This window comes from Zootoca vivipara, chromosome 12, assembly GCF_963506605.1.
Source record: "Zootoca vivipara chromosome 12, rZooViv1.1, whole genome shotgun sequence".
In the NCBI taxonomy this organism is placed as follows: Eukaryota; Metazoa; Chordata; class Lepidosauria; order Squamata; family Lacertidae; genus Zootoca; species Zootoca vivipara.
The window spans coordinates 28,396,948-28,412,273 of NC_083287.1; the positions used below are offsets into that span (position 1 = coordinate 28,396,948).

General features: G+C 43.0%; 1 protein-coding gene across 3 annotated transcripts; it reads right to left on the minus strand.

Annotated features, from left to right (window-relative positions):
* Positions 1 to 1,776: 1,776 nt before the first annotated feature.
* Positions 1,777 to 7,992, minus strand: LOC118092250 (uncharacterized). Of its 3 annotated transcripts, none has more exons than XM_035130118.2 (2): positions 7,963 to 7,992; positions 1,777 to 3,154 (listed from the first exon to the last, which is right to left on the minus strand). In XM_035130118.2, exon 2 carries the CDS (start codon positions 3,137 to 3,139, stop codon positions 2,132 to 2,134), a length of 1,008 nt encoding a protein of 335 aa, XP_034986009.2. In that variant the 5' UTR covers positions 3,140 to 3,154; positions 7,963 to 7,992; the 3' UTR covers positions 1,777 to 2,131. The 3 variants fall into 3 exon arrangements, with proteins under 3 accessions (XP_034986009.2, XP_034986008.2, XP_034986007.2); XM_035130117.2 differs by lacking the exon at positions 7,963 to 7,992 and adding an exon at positions 6,108 to 6,260; XM_035130116.2 differs by lacking the exon at positions 7,963 to 7,992 and adding an exon at positions 7,788 to 7,916 and having other exon boundaries at positions 1,779 to 3,154.
* Positions 7,993 to 15,326: the final 7,334 nt, after the last annotated feature.

A 15,326-nucleotide genomic window follows, 5' to 3' on the forward strand; every position in this document is an offset into this window, starting at 1 on the left:
GCTTTAAGGTCATGCTTCTATCAAGCCCCACTTATTGGAACCAGAACTTCCTCTGATCATATAAGAGTTTTAGAATCATCTTTCTGAGCCAATCCTTTTAACACTGCCAGAATTGGCGACAGCTTTGTATGCTGTCTGAAAGGGCTCCAAGCCGGGAATTAGCTGTGTTTTGTCCGCACGCTGCTCTGCAACGAACCTTGGAAGGTCCCAGTGGTGGAGCACTTTATATTCATTAAGTATACTTTTATCCAGCCCTTCATCTTACAATTTCAGAGCAAGCTACAATTCAGTTTAAACAGAACGATTGACAGTAGATAATAACACCCCTGAAGTCGATCTTAAGAGCAGTCATAAAACGCCCCATGGAGTTGTACTTTTCCTCAGAACAACCTGACTAGTCAACTAATCCTAACATCCCAAAACATAGGTGCACAAAAGTTTCCAGTATCACGTATCTGGTTGGGAAAGATCACTGTCTGAAACCCTGGAGAGATGTTGCCAAGCAATGGCAATATTAAACTAAATGGGCCAATGGTCTGATTCATTGTCAGACAGTTCCCTGAGTTCCTGTGTGTCCTAAGCTGTCCACGTAGATCACAGTACTGTATCCTTCACTGCAGATGCCTATGACTGCATGTGCTGTATCGATGCTGGCATTATGATCGCAGCACGGTGTGATGGAGGAGAGCTGGTACAATGTCTGCCAGAGTGCCACATCACTCATGGTTCAATGTACCATGCTGTCTGCCCCATCACCCCTCTTCCCACATCAGCCTTCTGGCTATTGATAGACGAGACAAGGCCTCTGAAAATTGCCCAGGAGAATGCGACTCAAATAGCTACTTATGTTATGAAAATCAACACATAGCGGTTTTATTCCTTAACAATGTGATCCTCTCAAAAAAAGGGGGGGGAGCTCGCAGTTTGGAAGTAGCCTCATCCAAAAGCACTTATTTCTGGCTTCCTAAGTAAACATGGCCAATCTGAGTCAAAATGATGAAGTGTCATTAGAGAACCACATTCTGGGGAAAACCTGGGATTTGTGGACTTCAGAATATCCATAAGTATAGCACTGTCTACAAGTGCCATTTAAGTGAAGCCCAGTTCAGAATTACTGTACATCCCGCACTCCATTCTCAAGGCAGAGATGCAAACGCAATTCCATTGTGTCTGTAAAGATGGCAATTATACCTGGGGGAGGGCATGTTTCAGAGGAACACGAAAGGGTGTAAAAAGTCTGTTTTGCTATTATTTAAATCAGGGGTGACCAACCTGGTGCCCCCTGGTGCTGCTGGACTACAACTCCCATCATCACTGTGCTGGCTGAGGCTGATGGGAGTTGGAGTCTGCCAGCTTTCGGAGGGCCATAGCTTAGCTATCCTTGTACCGGTATCTCAGGTTTGTTTTGTATACAGAACTGCACATACTGGAGGAGGAAGGGGGGCAGGGGGAGTGCACCACCCCCAGCAGCGTGATCCGGGTAAGGTGCCATTGTGGCTGCCCCCCCCGCCCACGCTGGGCACCACGCCCCCATAGATGGTGCGTCACACCCCCAGGACACGCACCACACCCCTGCGAGCAGCACGTCACACACCCAGGACATGCGCCACACCCCAGGACACATGCCACGCCCCCGGGGTGTGCACCACGCCCCCCAGGATGTGCACCAGCCACGCCCCCACCTGCTCTCTGTCCCCCAGTGCCAGAGCATGAAGCTCTGCCACCGACTGCAGATACATTTGGCTAGAGAATGAAAAGGTAAGAAATACATCATGTTTCAATAGTAGATTTTATTAATTCCATAAGTGCTAGGGTTTATTATTATTATTATTATAGGAGATTACAAAGAATACAAAAAGCCACCCCAGTACACCATATCTCTTGTGTGCCCCATTCTGAAGTTGTCATCAATGCATAGCTTTTTAGCTTGATATATGTGGGAACAGGACTGGTACTAAAATGGCGTCCGAGGCTGGACTTAACTCAAGCCATTGATTGGTTTAGAACCATCGTAAATATTGCAATATGGGGAGGGGCAGCATCTGCAAATTGCTACAGTGGTGATAGCGCGGCAAAGCAGCAACTGCATGCACATGAAGCCAATCGCTAAGCTGTGTGCAGGGCGAGTTAATCACTGGTGGTCAGTGGAACATAACATTGGTTCCTCAACAGAGATGGCAATGGTGTAGGCAGGCTGATAAAATGTGCTATGGAGGCTGGTGTAAAAAGCTAAGCGCAAGATCTCCACAGAGTTCAGGTTTTCTGGGAAGAGGACATGAGCAATGGGCATAGCACTCTCCTTGGTCATTCCTATCTCCAGCTCCACGCCTGTATAATTGACACCCTTGCAGAATATATCCTCTTGCTTGTAGAAACGCAGAGTTTCCAGAGGTTCCGAGTCAGGAAGGCTGGTGACGGAGGCGATTTTGTCGATCAGATGGACGGCCTTTTTGAAATCCTCCTTGGTGGGAGGGAGCATCCTATCCCTCCTTTCTCGGCGGAAGAGAATCTTGCCTTCGTTCTGAGAGATGGGAAGTTTGCAAATCTCCACCAGGGAGGAATTGGTCTCAGAGTACTCCCATACACACTTATTCTGGGCCCTGCGTCCACAGTGATCCCAGAGGCCATGGTCGTTATCCATGTGGCATCGGTATTTATTGGTTCCATATTTTGCACAACGGTAGTTGTTGTGGCAGGGCAAACCAGTGGGGGTCACATCGTGGAACGGAGAGCAACGTTGCCTGCCATGGCCTGTATCGCAGTGAAACCCCTCTTCAGTTGCTCGGCATCTATCAAAACACATTTTGTTGTCCTGAGCATATTCGGCGAAGCCCTTCTCGCTGATCAATCCACAGTAGTTCCATTTTCCATTTTTTAAGTAGCAGTAGTGGTAGGAGCCCCCCCAGAGATCACACAATGTGGCACATTTTTCACCTGTGCTTCCCAAGCCTTCTTCTAAGGAACAGTAGTCCCAATCTTTCCCGTTGCCACCACTTTGCTTGCACCAGGTATAACTATAGCCGTGAAAGTCACAAGCGTTTGTACATATCCCCTCGGAGCTTGTATGATGAACAACAACTTGGGAGAGAGTGGAAGGCAGAACAGAAAAGAAAAAGAGTAAAGTCACAGGAACACCCATGATGTTCTTCAGACTCTAAAATGAAAAGACAAAAAAATTAAAGTAACTATATGCATCCAATAACATGTTACATCTCTGTAGGGTCCCCCACCCATCTTTTATGCCTGTCTCTTTCATTACAAATCCATACACTCCAACATTTATCCAATGAAAATAGGGCTGTCCTATTCAATGAAGATGATGATGATGATCAAGGTTATATAGTAACTCATCTCCTTGGCTTGGGAGTCACGTAACTCCATACCTTCCAACATTTTTCTAATAAAAGAGGGGTGTCCTAAGGAAAAGAGGGACATTCCGGATCAAATCAGAAACCAGGACAGCTTCTGTAAATCCGGGATGGTCCCTGGAAAATAGGGACACTTGGAGGGTCTGCAAATCTCTTCTAATAAGTTTCTTTTGTAATGCTTTATACTGCTTACACCTTAAAGAAGCGGAGCATTACAACATATTTTTTTTGTCAAGAGCCATCCTGAGAAAGTTATGAAAGAGTGGTCTATATAAAGGTGTTATATAAATATCAATCAATCAGTGACTTGAAATGCATTCCCAGCAGAAAAACTTAACAGGGAGCCCTCATTAGAGACATTGCCTAATATCAGAGTCAAACGGCACCAGCTATTTCTGGGTTATATCCAGGGGGAAACAGCTGCTGCTGTCCTATGCTGTCTTGCACTGTCCATATCTAAGGCTGTTAGAGGAGCAGGGGCAATAACCCCCCTGGAGGCTCCACAGGAGCAATGGATTGCCCCATACCACAAACTTTTCTGCTTGCTGCAGACGGGAGCAGCAGCAGGGAAAGATGTAGAATAAGCCTAACACAGCCTTCTCCAATCTGGTGCTCTCCAAAGATTTTGACTAAAACTCCCATCAGCCTCAGCCAGCATGGCCAATGGTCTGGGACAATGGAAGTCATTGTTGAACAACACCCAGAGAACACCAACTGACCCAACAACCAAAACATATCACATACTAAGAGTGCCTTGAAAGACCTTTCCAAAAAATGATCTTCAGGGCCCAGGAAATTTGAACTTGGATTGGAATGCTTTCTCTTACAAGATTCTACACCCATTACAGCTGGGGCAGCCAGCATAGTGCCTTCAGGATGATCAGCCCAGCCATCATGGCCAGGAATCTTCATCAGAGGTCCTACTTCACATCCAATTGCCAACATTTGGCTGAGACATGGGACAGGGCCTTTTCAGTTGTGGAACCCAGGCTCTTGAGCTCTCTAGGAAGTCCCTTTGGCCCTCTCTTCATTGCCATCTCAGCAGGCTGCCAAACCTGTTCTTCTTTCTTCAGGTCTTTGGTATAATTTCTGTCTTCCACCCTGTCCTGTGAGTTCATTACTGAACTCATAGTTTATAGCTTATTATTATTATTATTATTATTATTATTATTATTATTATTTACTCATCTCTTTTATTAACACCCTCTTTAGCACTCTAACCATTGCAGCATCCTTCTCTTCTGTTTTGTGAACCATGTGATTACATGATCACTAAGAGTTAATGCTGAGCGAATCCATGATGATTATGGACTTGAATCTAGGTCTCGTAAGTCAAATGTGACCCTTTGGAGATCACTGGTTCCAACAATGAATAACAATGAGATAAATTATCTGTGTTACAGGCAGTGAATTCAGAAAAGCTAACTCAGCAATGAATTCCCTGGGCAGGGGAGTAAAGTGCAATCAGTCAGCCAATAGGTTTCCAAATTTAACAGAAGACTATGGAATTCCTTACCACAGTCTAAGCATCTTCCAGGAAAAACAAATCATTTTTTAAAAAAATGCATAAGCATGGAAGGCAAGGGAGTCCAGTCTGTCATTCCTGGAGGTCCTACAGGCACTATCAAGTTGGGGCCCATGATATCTATGTAACCACTTTGCACATAGGACATGAAATAGCAAGGCACAACAACTGGGGAAAGGACCATGTTTTCCTAGAAATAAAGGGTTGTAGGCAATGTTAGTCCCACTCAGAGCAGACCCATTGAAATGAAGGTGTGTGACTAACGTAGGTCCATTCTTTTCATTGTGTCTGCTCTGAGTTGAATTTAGTTGAATCCAACCCAAAAATTTTGTAGTGCTGGAAGTATGCAATTTCTTTGCAATATAGGAATCTTCCTTAAAGGAAGACATCTGGATTGCCCAGAACAACTTAATAACTGCACTTTTTACCATGGGGGCAGGAGGGATGACTCAACCTCTCTCATTCACAGTCTCATGTTTTGCATTTGTTCTGAATTTTAGCAAAACACGAAAAAAACCTGAAACCAACTCAGGGGTGGTGCTGGTGGGAGCAGAATGTTTGCTGCTTTGAAACTTTCCCTTCCCTTCCCTTATGCACACAGGTTATATCTAATATTACTCAGACTCAGAGTAGACCCATTGAAAATAATGGACCTAAGTTGTCATGTCCATTAATTTCTACTCTGAGTAATACTGGATACAACCCACATGACATAATGTCCCTTAAAGACTATTGTCCAGCATATCAAATTTTGACAGTGAAAAGACTTTATAAGTCTTGGCCAGTATCTCTTCACAATAAAGTTGTGGTGTAGATTACTCAAATGCCCATTTTATACCCAGGGAACAGATCCTGAGAAAGTTAAATTGTTCCTTTTTAAAAAAAAATTTAAAATTAACTTTATTGAAATTCAAATTAAAATACAATCACATAATCACATACACATTCAAAAAAACAAAACAAACCATAATATAAATAATATAGAAATAATAACATACAAAATCATATATAAATAATAATGAAAACATATCATATAATGAAATAATGATGAAAATGTAATGTAAAAATTAATATCATATAGCGTCAAACAGAAATAATTATACTCATAATCATAAAGAAAATACAGATTAAAGAAACAAAATCCATACATTCAAATATTCATACCCAAAATCATAATAATCAAAATAATCCAGATACATTTCAGCTATATTCACCTCAAATTATTCCCCTATATCTCCTCCTTTCCTGTCAGACTTCCACTCATCTCTCTCTCAGGTTCTTTAAATACTGTATTTCGGTACTGCTTCCCCTCATTCCTACAAATATATATCCTATAGTTCTCGAATATAATCATAATTCACAAAAAAGAAAAAAAGGATTTATCATATTTCAATTTTATCAACATAAATTAAATCAAATCAAATCAGCTCAATACGAGACTTTAGAAATAAACCCAGGATTTTATCGTGGGGCACTGTCCCTTCATGTATTCTCCAAATTTTTCCCAATTATGATGAAATTTCCAACATGTTCAAGCAGGTTCAAGGTTGAATGAGTTGTTTTCTACCCATGTTTTTAAAGTTTAAAGTCCAAGTGGTCAAACTGACCCAGCCCTTTCCCAATTCTGCTGAAATCCTTTCCAATTCTGACCAGTGGTGCTCCCTGGTAGGCACTGAATTGATCAGTGGCACAGACCAGTCCTATGTAAACATGGGGCAAATCTATCAAATTCACACTTCGAAAGCAGTATGAAAAATGAAACGCAGCTATCTTTTGAAATTCATCACACATATCCAAATTTTGCAATGCAGTTCTTCAACTAACGAAAGTTTACAAAAATGCATACATTTGGGGAACTCGCTAGCAAAAAAGCAATGTGTACATTAGCTGCATACCCACATGTGATTATTAGGAGAAATTCATGCCAAAATACGGATTAATTTTCATGGGGATTTTTTTTATTTAAAAATCATATATTGCTGCAGAAATGAGGAGAACTGATTAGCAAAATGAGACATGGAAAGGACCAAGCTGCCAGATTCTTCCACCCCTAGTCATACAGAGAGCATACACCATCAATATGTTAATTTTTCCCCAGCTAATGAAGAAGCTGCAGGAAGCATTTCTGATAAAACCGTACACAGGAATAGGAAAACACAGATCTCCACCATGGCGTTTTAATTCAACAGCCTCATTTCTGGGGATAATCGTTCAAACTAAGAATGGCTATTTCCACAGTTACAATCCTGCTAACTGTACTTGGAAGTGCAAAAAGAAAAAGAAGCCCAACAAAGCAGAAATCAATGGGGGGGGGGAATTGTTAGGCACTTCCCACAGAAATACAGAGCTGTGGTGATGGAGGAAATGCTCAAAATTATATTGTCCCAAATGCCACCAGCAAAACAAGATACGTATATCAGACTAAAATTGCAACTGGATAAATAATATATACAGCACCATCCTTGTGCTTGCTCAGAAGAAAGCCCAACAGATGTCAATGGGAATTGCAGCATGTTCCCAACCATGTCTCCTCAGAGGTATGTTTTGTTGAATTCAATGGAGCTCACTCCCTAGAAATGGAGGCTAGGTTTGCAGCCTTATTTTCAAGTATGCTTATCCAAGCATTGCTTTCCCTCATCCCCACTGCGTATTCCTTCTGTTCCTGAGAAGTGAAACACCCATTTCTCCTCCTCATTGTGTTTCTAACCAAATAAGCAATTTGGTTTTGCCTTGAAATGGGCATAACATGAAGCTCAAAAATAGGACTTTATGAGTTTCATTTCTGAAGGAAAGAAACCTGACTAATGCGATAAATCGTCATCATTATCCTTGTCCCACTCTTATTTATCCTAATTAGCCAGAGCTCTGCTAAACAAGTTGTCTCGGATACTTACTTTTGTCCTCTCTAAACTCTCTCCTTGCTCGCTTGCTCTCTGCTGAACCCCCAGGAGCAATAATGAACAGGCAATACTTTTTGCTGTTTATATGCTGAGGAAATTCAAGCCTTTGACCTAATTCAAAGCAAAAAAAAAAAAAGTTGGGGAGGGAGAAACGAAAGGAAAACCTTACATGAGGCGGCTTGGACACAGATAGAAAACTTCTCTCCAACTCTTCATCTAACTTAAACAGATATCCAGGCAAGGGGTTGATGGAGCAGAGTAAATGGTACAAAAAGTTTCTGCCTACCCGCTACTCCCGCTAAACTTTACCCTAACCCTCCCTAACACCCTCCGTTCTTCAAAGAACTTACCTCAGTTCTCTTGCAGGCTGATTGCCATTATTTGAGATATTTTTTTCCTGCATCTGTTCAACAAATATGTGCAAACCTTAAAGGTAAAGGGACCCCTGACCATTAGGTCCAGTCGTGGATGACTCTGGGGTTGCGGCGCTCATCTCGCTTTACTGGCCGAGGGAGCCGACGTACAGCTTCTAGGTCATGTGGCCAGCATGACTAAGCCGCTTCTGGCGAACCAGAGCAGCACACGGAAACGCCATTTACCTTCCCCACTGGAAAGTACAATGAACACAATTGGTTGTGGATGTCTGTTCGTAAACTGAAGCGAACTTTCCCATTGAAAGTAATGGAAAGTGGATTAATCTGTTCCAGACGGTCCGTGGAATACTTAAACTGAAGCGTTCATAAACTGAAGCGAACTTTCCCATTGAAAGTAATGGAAAGTGGATTAATCCGTTCCAGACGGGTCCGCGGAGTACTCAACCTGAAGCGTACTTAACCCGAAGCATGGGTGTAATTGGTTCCGGAAGTCTGTTCATAAACTGAAGCGTTCATAAATTGAAGCAAACTTTCCCATTGAAAGTAATTGAAAGTGAATTATTCCATTGCAGATGGGTCCGCGGCGTTCGTAAACTGAAAATTTGTAAACCGAGGTGTTCATAAACCGAGGTTCCACTGTATTTGCACTTTGATGTGCTTTCAAACTGCTAGGTTGGCAGGAGCAGGGACCGAACAATGGGAGCTCATCCCATCACAGGGATTTGAACCGTCAACCTTCTGATCAGCAAGCCCTAGGATCTGTGGTTTAACCCACAGCGCCACCCGTGTCCCACGTGCAAAACTTACTACACCTAAATTAAACTGGCTCAGTTTTCATCGAATTTATAGTTTTCTAACTAAGCCCCAGCCAAGTTTGTGCCCACATAACCAAGTCTTTACCCTCAAGGAAGTTGTATTTTTCATGGCCACTATTCACTTGTGGCACACGCGAGTGAGGTGAGCACGTTGGGCGGCAGCTGCCGTGGAATGTCGAGGGGGCCCAGACCCCTCCTTGAAATTTTGGGGTGCCCTCGGCCCCCCACTTCCCCAGATGGTCCCCTTCAGTAGCATGTGCTTAGAAAATCAGCAAAGCAGGGGAACCCCAAAAATTAGATTTTTGATTTTTTTTAAAAAAGGATCAAAGTAGTCATTGAGAAAGAAGCTATTTTGATTTCAGCGTGCATGTAACTTTTGTGCCATTTTGAAAAAAAATAAAATGTACTGTATTTATTTTGAATCAAATATGAGGGAGGTTCATAATATGTTCAGTGCTTCAGGCCCCTGCAGGTCTTAATCCGGCTCCGCTTACTCTCAGTTCCCCTTTGGCTCTTTAAAATCATCGAGGATTCTGACATTTCTCATCTTACTGTCATAAACCACCTCCACATTTCCAGAGAAGTTCATGCTCTTTTCAAAGCCTTATTATCTGTTTAGAAAAGCATGACTTATTGGGGGGGGGGGGGAGACGACCACTGAAAGTGAACTGGTTGCACCCTGTTCCTGAGAACTCTTTGGCTATGAGAGTGCATTTTTTAAATGGCATACCTTATTTTTCATTTTCGTTTTCATCCCTTAGAATGACCTGCGGACAAGAAACTTAATCTTACTGTGGCTGGTGAAAGGAACGGCAATCTGCCCTGCTTATCCGAAAGAAAGACCAAGTGGGAACTTCACTGTTCTAGATATAAGCACCTTTATGTGGTGAAATGGTTACATTTAGGAATGAAGGGCAGGATGTGTGGGTGGGTGGGTGTGTGGGTGGGTGGGTGTGTGTGTGTGTGTGTGTGTGTGTGTGAGAGAGAGAGAGAGAGAGAGAGAGAGAGAGAGAGAGAGAGAGAGAGAGAGAGAGAAGCACTGGGCCCAGGATTCTTTGGGGAGAGGCCATGTTTATTTGGGGAGAGGGCATATGTTTAAATATGCTTTAGATGTGTGGTGTAGATGTGCCCAAAACGTCCAATGTTAAAAATTCTGGACATATTTACTAGGGGCATGCATTGGTTATGTGTGGGGATGATCTGGGGGTGCATTTCCCCCAACTTGAATTTAAAACAGGGGTCCCACAAACCTTGTGTTTCTTTGCCACTCTTTCAGTAATACACAGTTTTCCTATACAGTCGAACCTTGGATTCTGAACGCCTTGGTACTCAGACGTTTTGGCTCCCAAACGCCGCAAACCCGGAAGTGTGTGTTCCAGTTTGTGAACAATCTTTGGAACCCGAACGTCCAACTGGGCTTCCGCAATTGGCTGCAGGAGCTTTCTGCAGCCAATCGGAAGCCGCACTTTGGTTTCTTAATGTTTTGGAAGTCAAATGGACTTCCAGAACGGATTCCGTTCAACTTCCAAGGTACAACTGTATCTCTGTTTCTCTAGGCTCATAGGCTTTGCGAGAAGTGAGGAGCTCTAGATTAGTTTTGGCTGAAGTACAACAGTGGATTTTTAAAAAAATGTAAGTTAAATAAGTTGCTCTTTTTTAACAAATAGAAAAGGTGTTTCCGGCAATTTTTTAATTCTTTTAATCCCTGTATGGTTTGTACACCACTGAGGGATACTAATGATTAAACAGAATATACCGAGGGTTGCCAGGTCAGGAGCATCCTCAGACACGGAGATTTCAGGGCTCAAACTAAAGCCAGGTCCAGTGATGTCATGGCATGGGGCTCAAGAACATATCATTCAACTTAAAAAACAGAAAGTCTAACAAATGAGCAAATATGTCACCAGTTGGAAAATTAAAATAAAATCCTTAACTACTGTGGGTGTTCCCAGGTCCAGCTGAAGTGTGGGGATCATTCCTTGTCACATGCTTAGGTAAAAGTAAAGGTAAAGGACCCCTGGATGGTTAAGTGCAGTCAAAGGTGACTATGGGGTGCAGCGCTCATCTCTCTTTTCAGGCCAAGGGATCTGGTATTTGTCCACAGACAGCTTTCCAGGTCATGCGGTCAGCATGACTAAACCGCTTCTGGTGCAACGGGACACCGTGACAGAAACCAGAGCGCACGGAAATGTCATTTACCTTCCCACCACAGCAGCACCTATTTATCTACTTGCACTGGCATGCTTTCGAACTGCTAGGTTGGCAGGAGCTGGGACAGAGCAACAGGAGCTCACCCCGTCAGGCGGATTCAAACCGCCAACTTTCTGATTGGCAAGCCCAAGAGGTTCAGTGGTTTAGACCACAGCGTCACCCTTGTCACATGCTTTGGGAGCTTGAGTAGGGAACATTTAAGGTAGCGTACGTGCTTCTCACCCAAAGGGTTTAATTGAGCTCAGGCCAGGCTGCTCATGAGAAGGCTGTTTTAAGAAGAGCAGAAGCTTGCCTGGTGGTTTTAGATTGGGACACTCACAATGAGGAGGACAGAGCACAGGCAGGTGCCCCTGAAGGCTGCAATCTGAAACCCACTTTCTAAGGACTAAGCCCCACAGAACTCTATAGGACATTCTTCCACAAAGCTATCCATAGCCTACTGAAGTTCATTTGTCTTTCAAAAAAATCCAACCGTTCTTTTCAGAAGGAGCCATACATTACACCCAGCTACAACATGACTGCATTTGTAACACATGTGCAGGGCCGGCCCTACGGCAAGGCTGGGTGCTGCGGGCTCTGGGAAACGGGGCGGGGGGGGGGGGCGCCGGATATGCTTAAGACGGCCCTGCACATGTGTAATAATCATAATAGAACTGCAGTATTTCTCCCCCCCCCCCAATATATTACATCCTACAGCAGTGGGAAATTTACATTGTTTCCACCACCATCGAAACACACCAGGTGTGAGATCTACACAGTGGTCCCTGGACCATGATGAAAGGAGTCCATAGCAAGAAATTGCACTTTTCTGTAGGTAACACTGTTTGAAGACAGTTCACATTCTTAAAATGGACAGAAAAAGGATGATCAGTCTCCTCCTTGCACTGAGCATAGTTGATGCTCCTGACCGGCAGTGAGGTTATTGCTGCCTTGCCTTGCCAGGAATTTCTAGTGCATACTTTCTGTTGACTAGACAATCACAATTTCAACATTACAGCTAGCACTAAGGTAAAAAGGTAGAGAAAATGAAGAGAGAAAAGGAGAACCAACAGCAGCAGGTAAGGTTAGAAACCATTTCTTTTAATTAATGGACACTATGTCTGTTAAAGAACAAAAACAGGTTGCATCAGCAATCATTCAATTGCTCAAACAAAAATTGGTTAAAAAATAAACCAAATATCCCATTGCTAGAACAAAAGCAGATTTCATCACCGATCCAATTGCTAGTCCCAACTAGAGCAGACCTATTAAAGGAATGGAACTTACATAAGTGTTGACTTAAAGGTAAAGGTAAAGGGACCCCTAACCATTAGGTCCAGTCGTGACCGACTCTGGGGTTGCGCGCTCATCTCGCATTATTGGCCGAGGGAGCCGGCGTATAGCTTCCAGGTCATGTGGCCAGCATGACAAAGCCGCTTCTGGCAAACCAGAGCAGCACATACCAAGCACCAATTAATGGGTCTACTCAACTTGAGAGTTTCAGGTGCATTTAGTCCAGTATCTCCCTTACAGCAGGGGGTTATTCTGCTGCTATTATGTGGCAAGAAACGCTGTAGATCTCGAATACTAAAGGCAGAACAAGCAACACGTTTCTTTGTTTTAAAGCAGCAGGTTTTGACAGAAGAGAACAGAAGTGTCAGAAGAACTGGATTTAAATAAAGAACAAAAATACAAGTGTTCAGAATACGTACTTTGTATTAGAAATACAAGTCATAAGCAACAGTGGTCTCTGTCTTACACATTTGAAGAACTGTCTACAGTTCTTAAATTTTGCACAATGCTCTGCTTTCACAAGAGGAGTCAACACAGAATTCCTATTGTCAGTCCATGTGTTGCCCATATGTGAAAGCACCCTCTCGACATGAGCATTGCTTACCAGGATAGCGAGTGCAGCACTGACAACTTGCAGCTGAAATCTGCAACTCAGTAACTAGCCATTTCTGATCTAGAGGAAGATGTGATTTTCTCACCACTGGCAGAAGCTTCTGAACCAAGCTTGAGCTCAACAAATAGCTCATCTGCCTTGACTTCAACACCCTGGTCTGTAGCCACAAACATGGTCTAGGCATAGCAGCAGTGATGGGAGTTCTCAGGGTCCTACCATTTCTCAAGGTACGGTATGTTATTGCCTGATTAAAATCTGGCGGGTACCTTTCGTAATACATGCATGTTGAAAATCAGATCGCTGTTTCAGACTTAAGGACAATTTTCCTCCAAAAAATACTTGGTACCTGGAATTTATCAGTTTCTCTGGCATGTTGCACATTGAACTGTGGAGCTGTGCGTGCTTACTGAGCACTTTGCTTCCAAAACAATAAGAAAAAATTGCATAGAATGATGCCCCAAATAGAGGTAGCACTCTGGGAGAGAAATCTGAGAAGCGGTGTCGCTGGTTGCCTCATCAGCCTGTTCCCCAATAAACTGCCACATAGTATCACTTGTCTGCTCCTCCCCAGGCTCATGGAAATTTGCTTTTATGGCAGGCCACAACTGAAGTAGCCACTCAACATCTGGGAAGAGAGAGAGAGAAAGAGCCACCATAGGATTCTTTCAGTTTCTTGTTTCGAATCTCTTGGAGAACTCGATGTATGCTTTATGACCAAGGCCTCCACATCGTTTTTACTTTTCAAACAGGCACGTCTGGCAGAATTGTGAAGAACGTGGCAATAGCCGTTTGCCATTACAAGATAACTTTTGTGTGCCTTTAGTATTTGACTAAACATACGAGAGCCCTACCCAGCAAATGAGACTCAGATGACTTTCTAGAAACGTGGTACCCTTTTGTAGCACATTCTGTCGAGAAACTTTACCATCCACCACAATCACATCTGGGATCCACAATATATTTCTGTAATATGTTTGTCTGTACTTCCTGGGGAGTGTGGAGGGATGGGTTCTACTGTAATGGTTCATCATCATCGTAATTTTTTAAAATCAGTAAAATACATTTAAAAAGATTGCGGCTGGGAAAAGCTGGATAAATTCATATCAGAACTGTGACCCAGTTTTTAACAGGAAGGGTGAAATCGTTTTTTTTGTCTGCCAAGGGTGTTAGGTTTTTCAACACATGCAGTCGTCAAATCAAGACTAGCCACCTTTTTAAAAAAGTTAATCCTTAGCCATACAATAATTATTCCAATTTAGCAGTATAGGAGAAAATTCAGTGGCACATATATTTACAACTCTCTCTTTTCTCTTATGGACATGCATTATTAATTAGGCAAAGAAAAATGTAGGATCCAATTCAAATCAAATGGCAGCTTTTCTGCAGGGTCTCCAAGGAGTTTTTCAGCTGGATGAGCAAAGAATTGCTCTCCCATTAACATTAATGAGAGCTGTGCTTCTGATCCCGTCTCAGCATAAAGACAAAAGCCCACAGTTGGGCAATACTTTTATTGGAACCAATCAAAACGTCACAAAATAGAGAGGAAACTTTGGGGTTTTCCAGAATTCTTCTTCCTCATATTAGAATGTTACACAAAGTTGGGGGAGAGGTACAATAATTAAACCGGATGTTGTAGCCATGAGAACTCAGGGTCCCTCCATATGACCAATTTGTTGAGCATTCACCATCTTGATTTCCTGGCACAAAGTTCATGTGGAGGTTAGATTATATCTAGTCTTAATTTATTTGTGGGGCAGTTATATGACAATAGGCATTCATCCTGTATCTATACTGATTTACTTGACAAATGTTTATAAGTCTTCCTGTTAGTTTCACAGCCACATCACTGCTGGTGTGGAAGCCAGTAATGCATTTTTAAAAATGAGTGGTCTCTCACATGTGTGAATATGTTTTGGCGGGTGGTATCTATTGCCACACCAGTCCATCCATTTGCACCTCACCTGAGCACAACCTGTTTTTTTTGTTTCCAGCGACCCAATCAGTATGAGTGCACCTATTTCCACTTATTGCCTCATGCTAAAGGCACAACAGTCCAGCTTCGAAGGGTCTATTCTCAAAATCTCAACACATGTAGGATATTGTCTTGGGTAGTGCATCAGAGCTTTAATGTTTCTTGTGCCAACTTCTCTTGGGGTAAGCTGCAGAAATAACCCCAGCAAATACTTGAAAAGCATCAAGCCACTTCTCAAAGGTTCTCACCACATTAAGGGAGCTGGCGTTGCCCTTG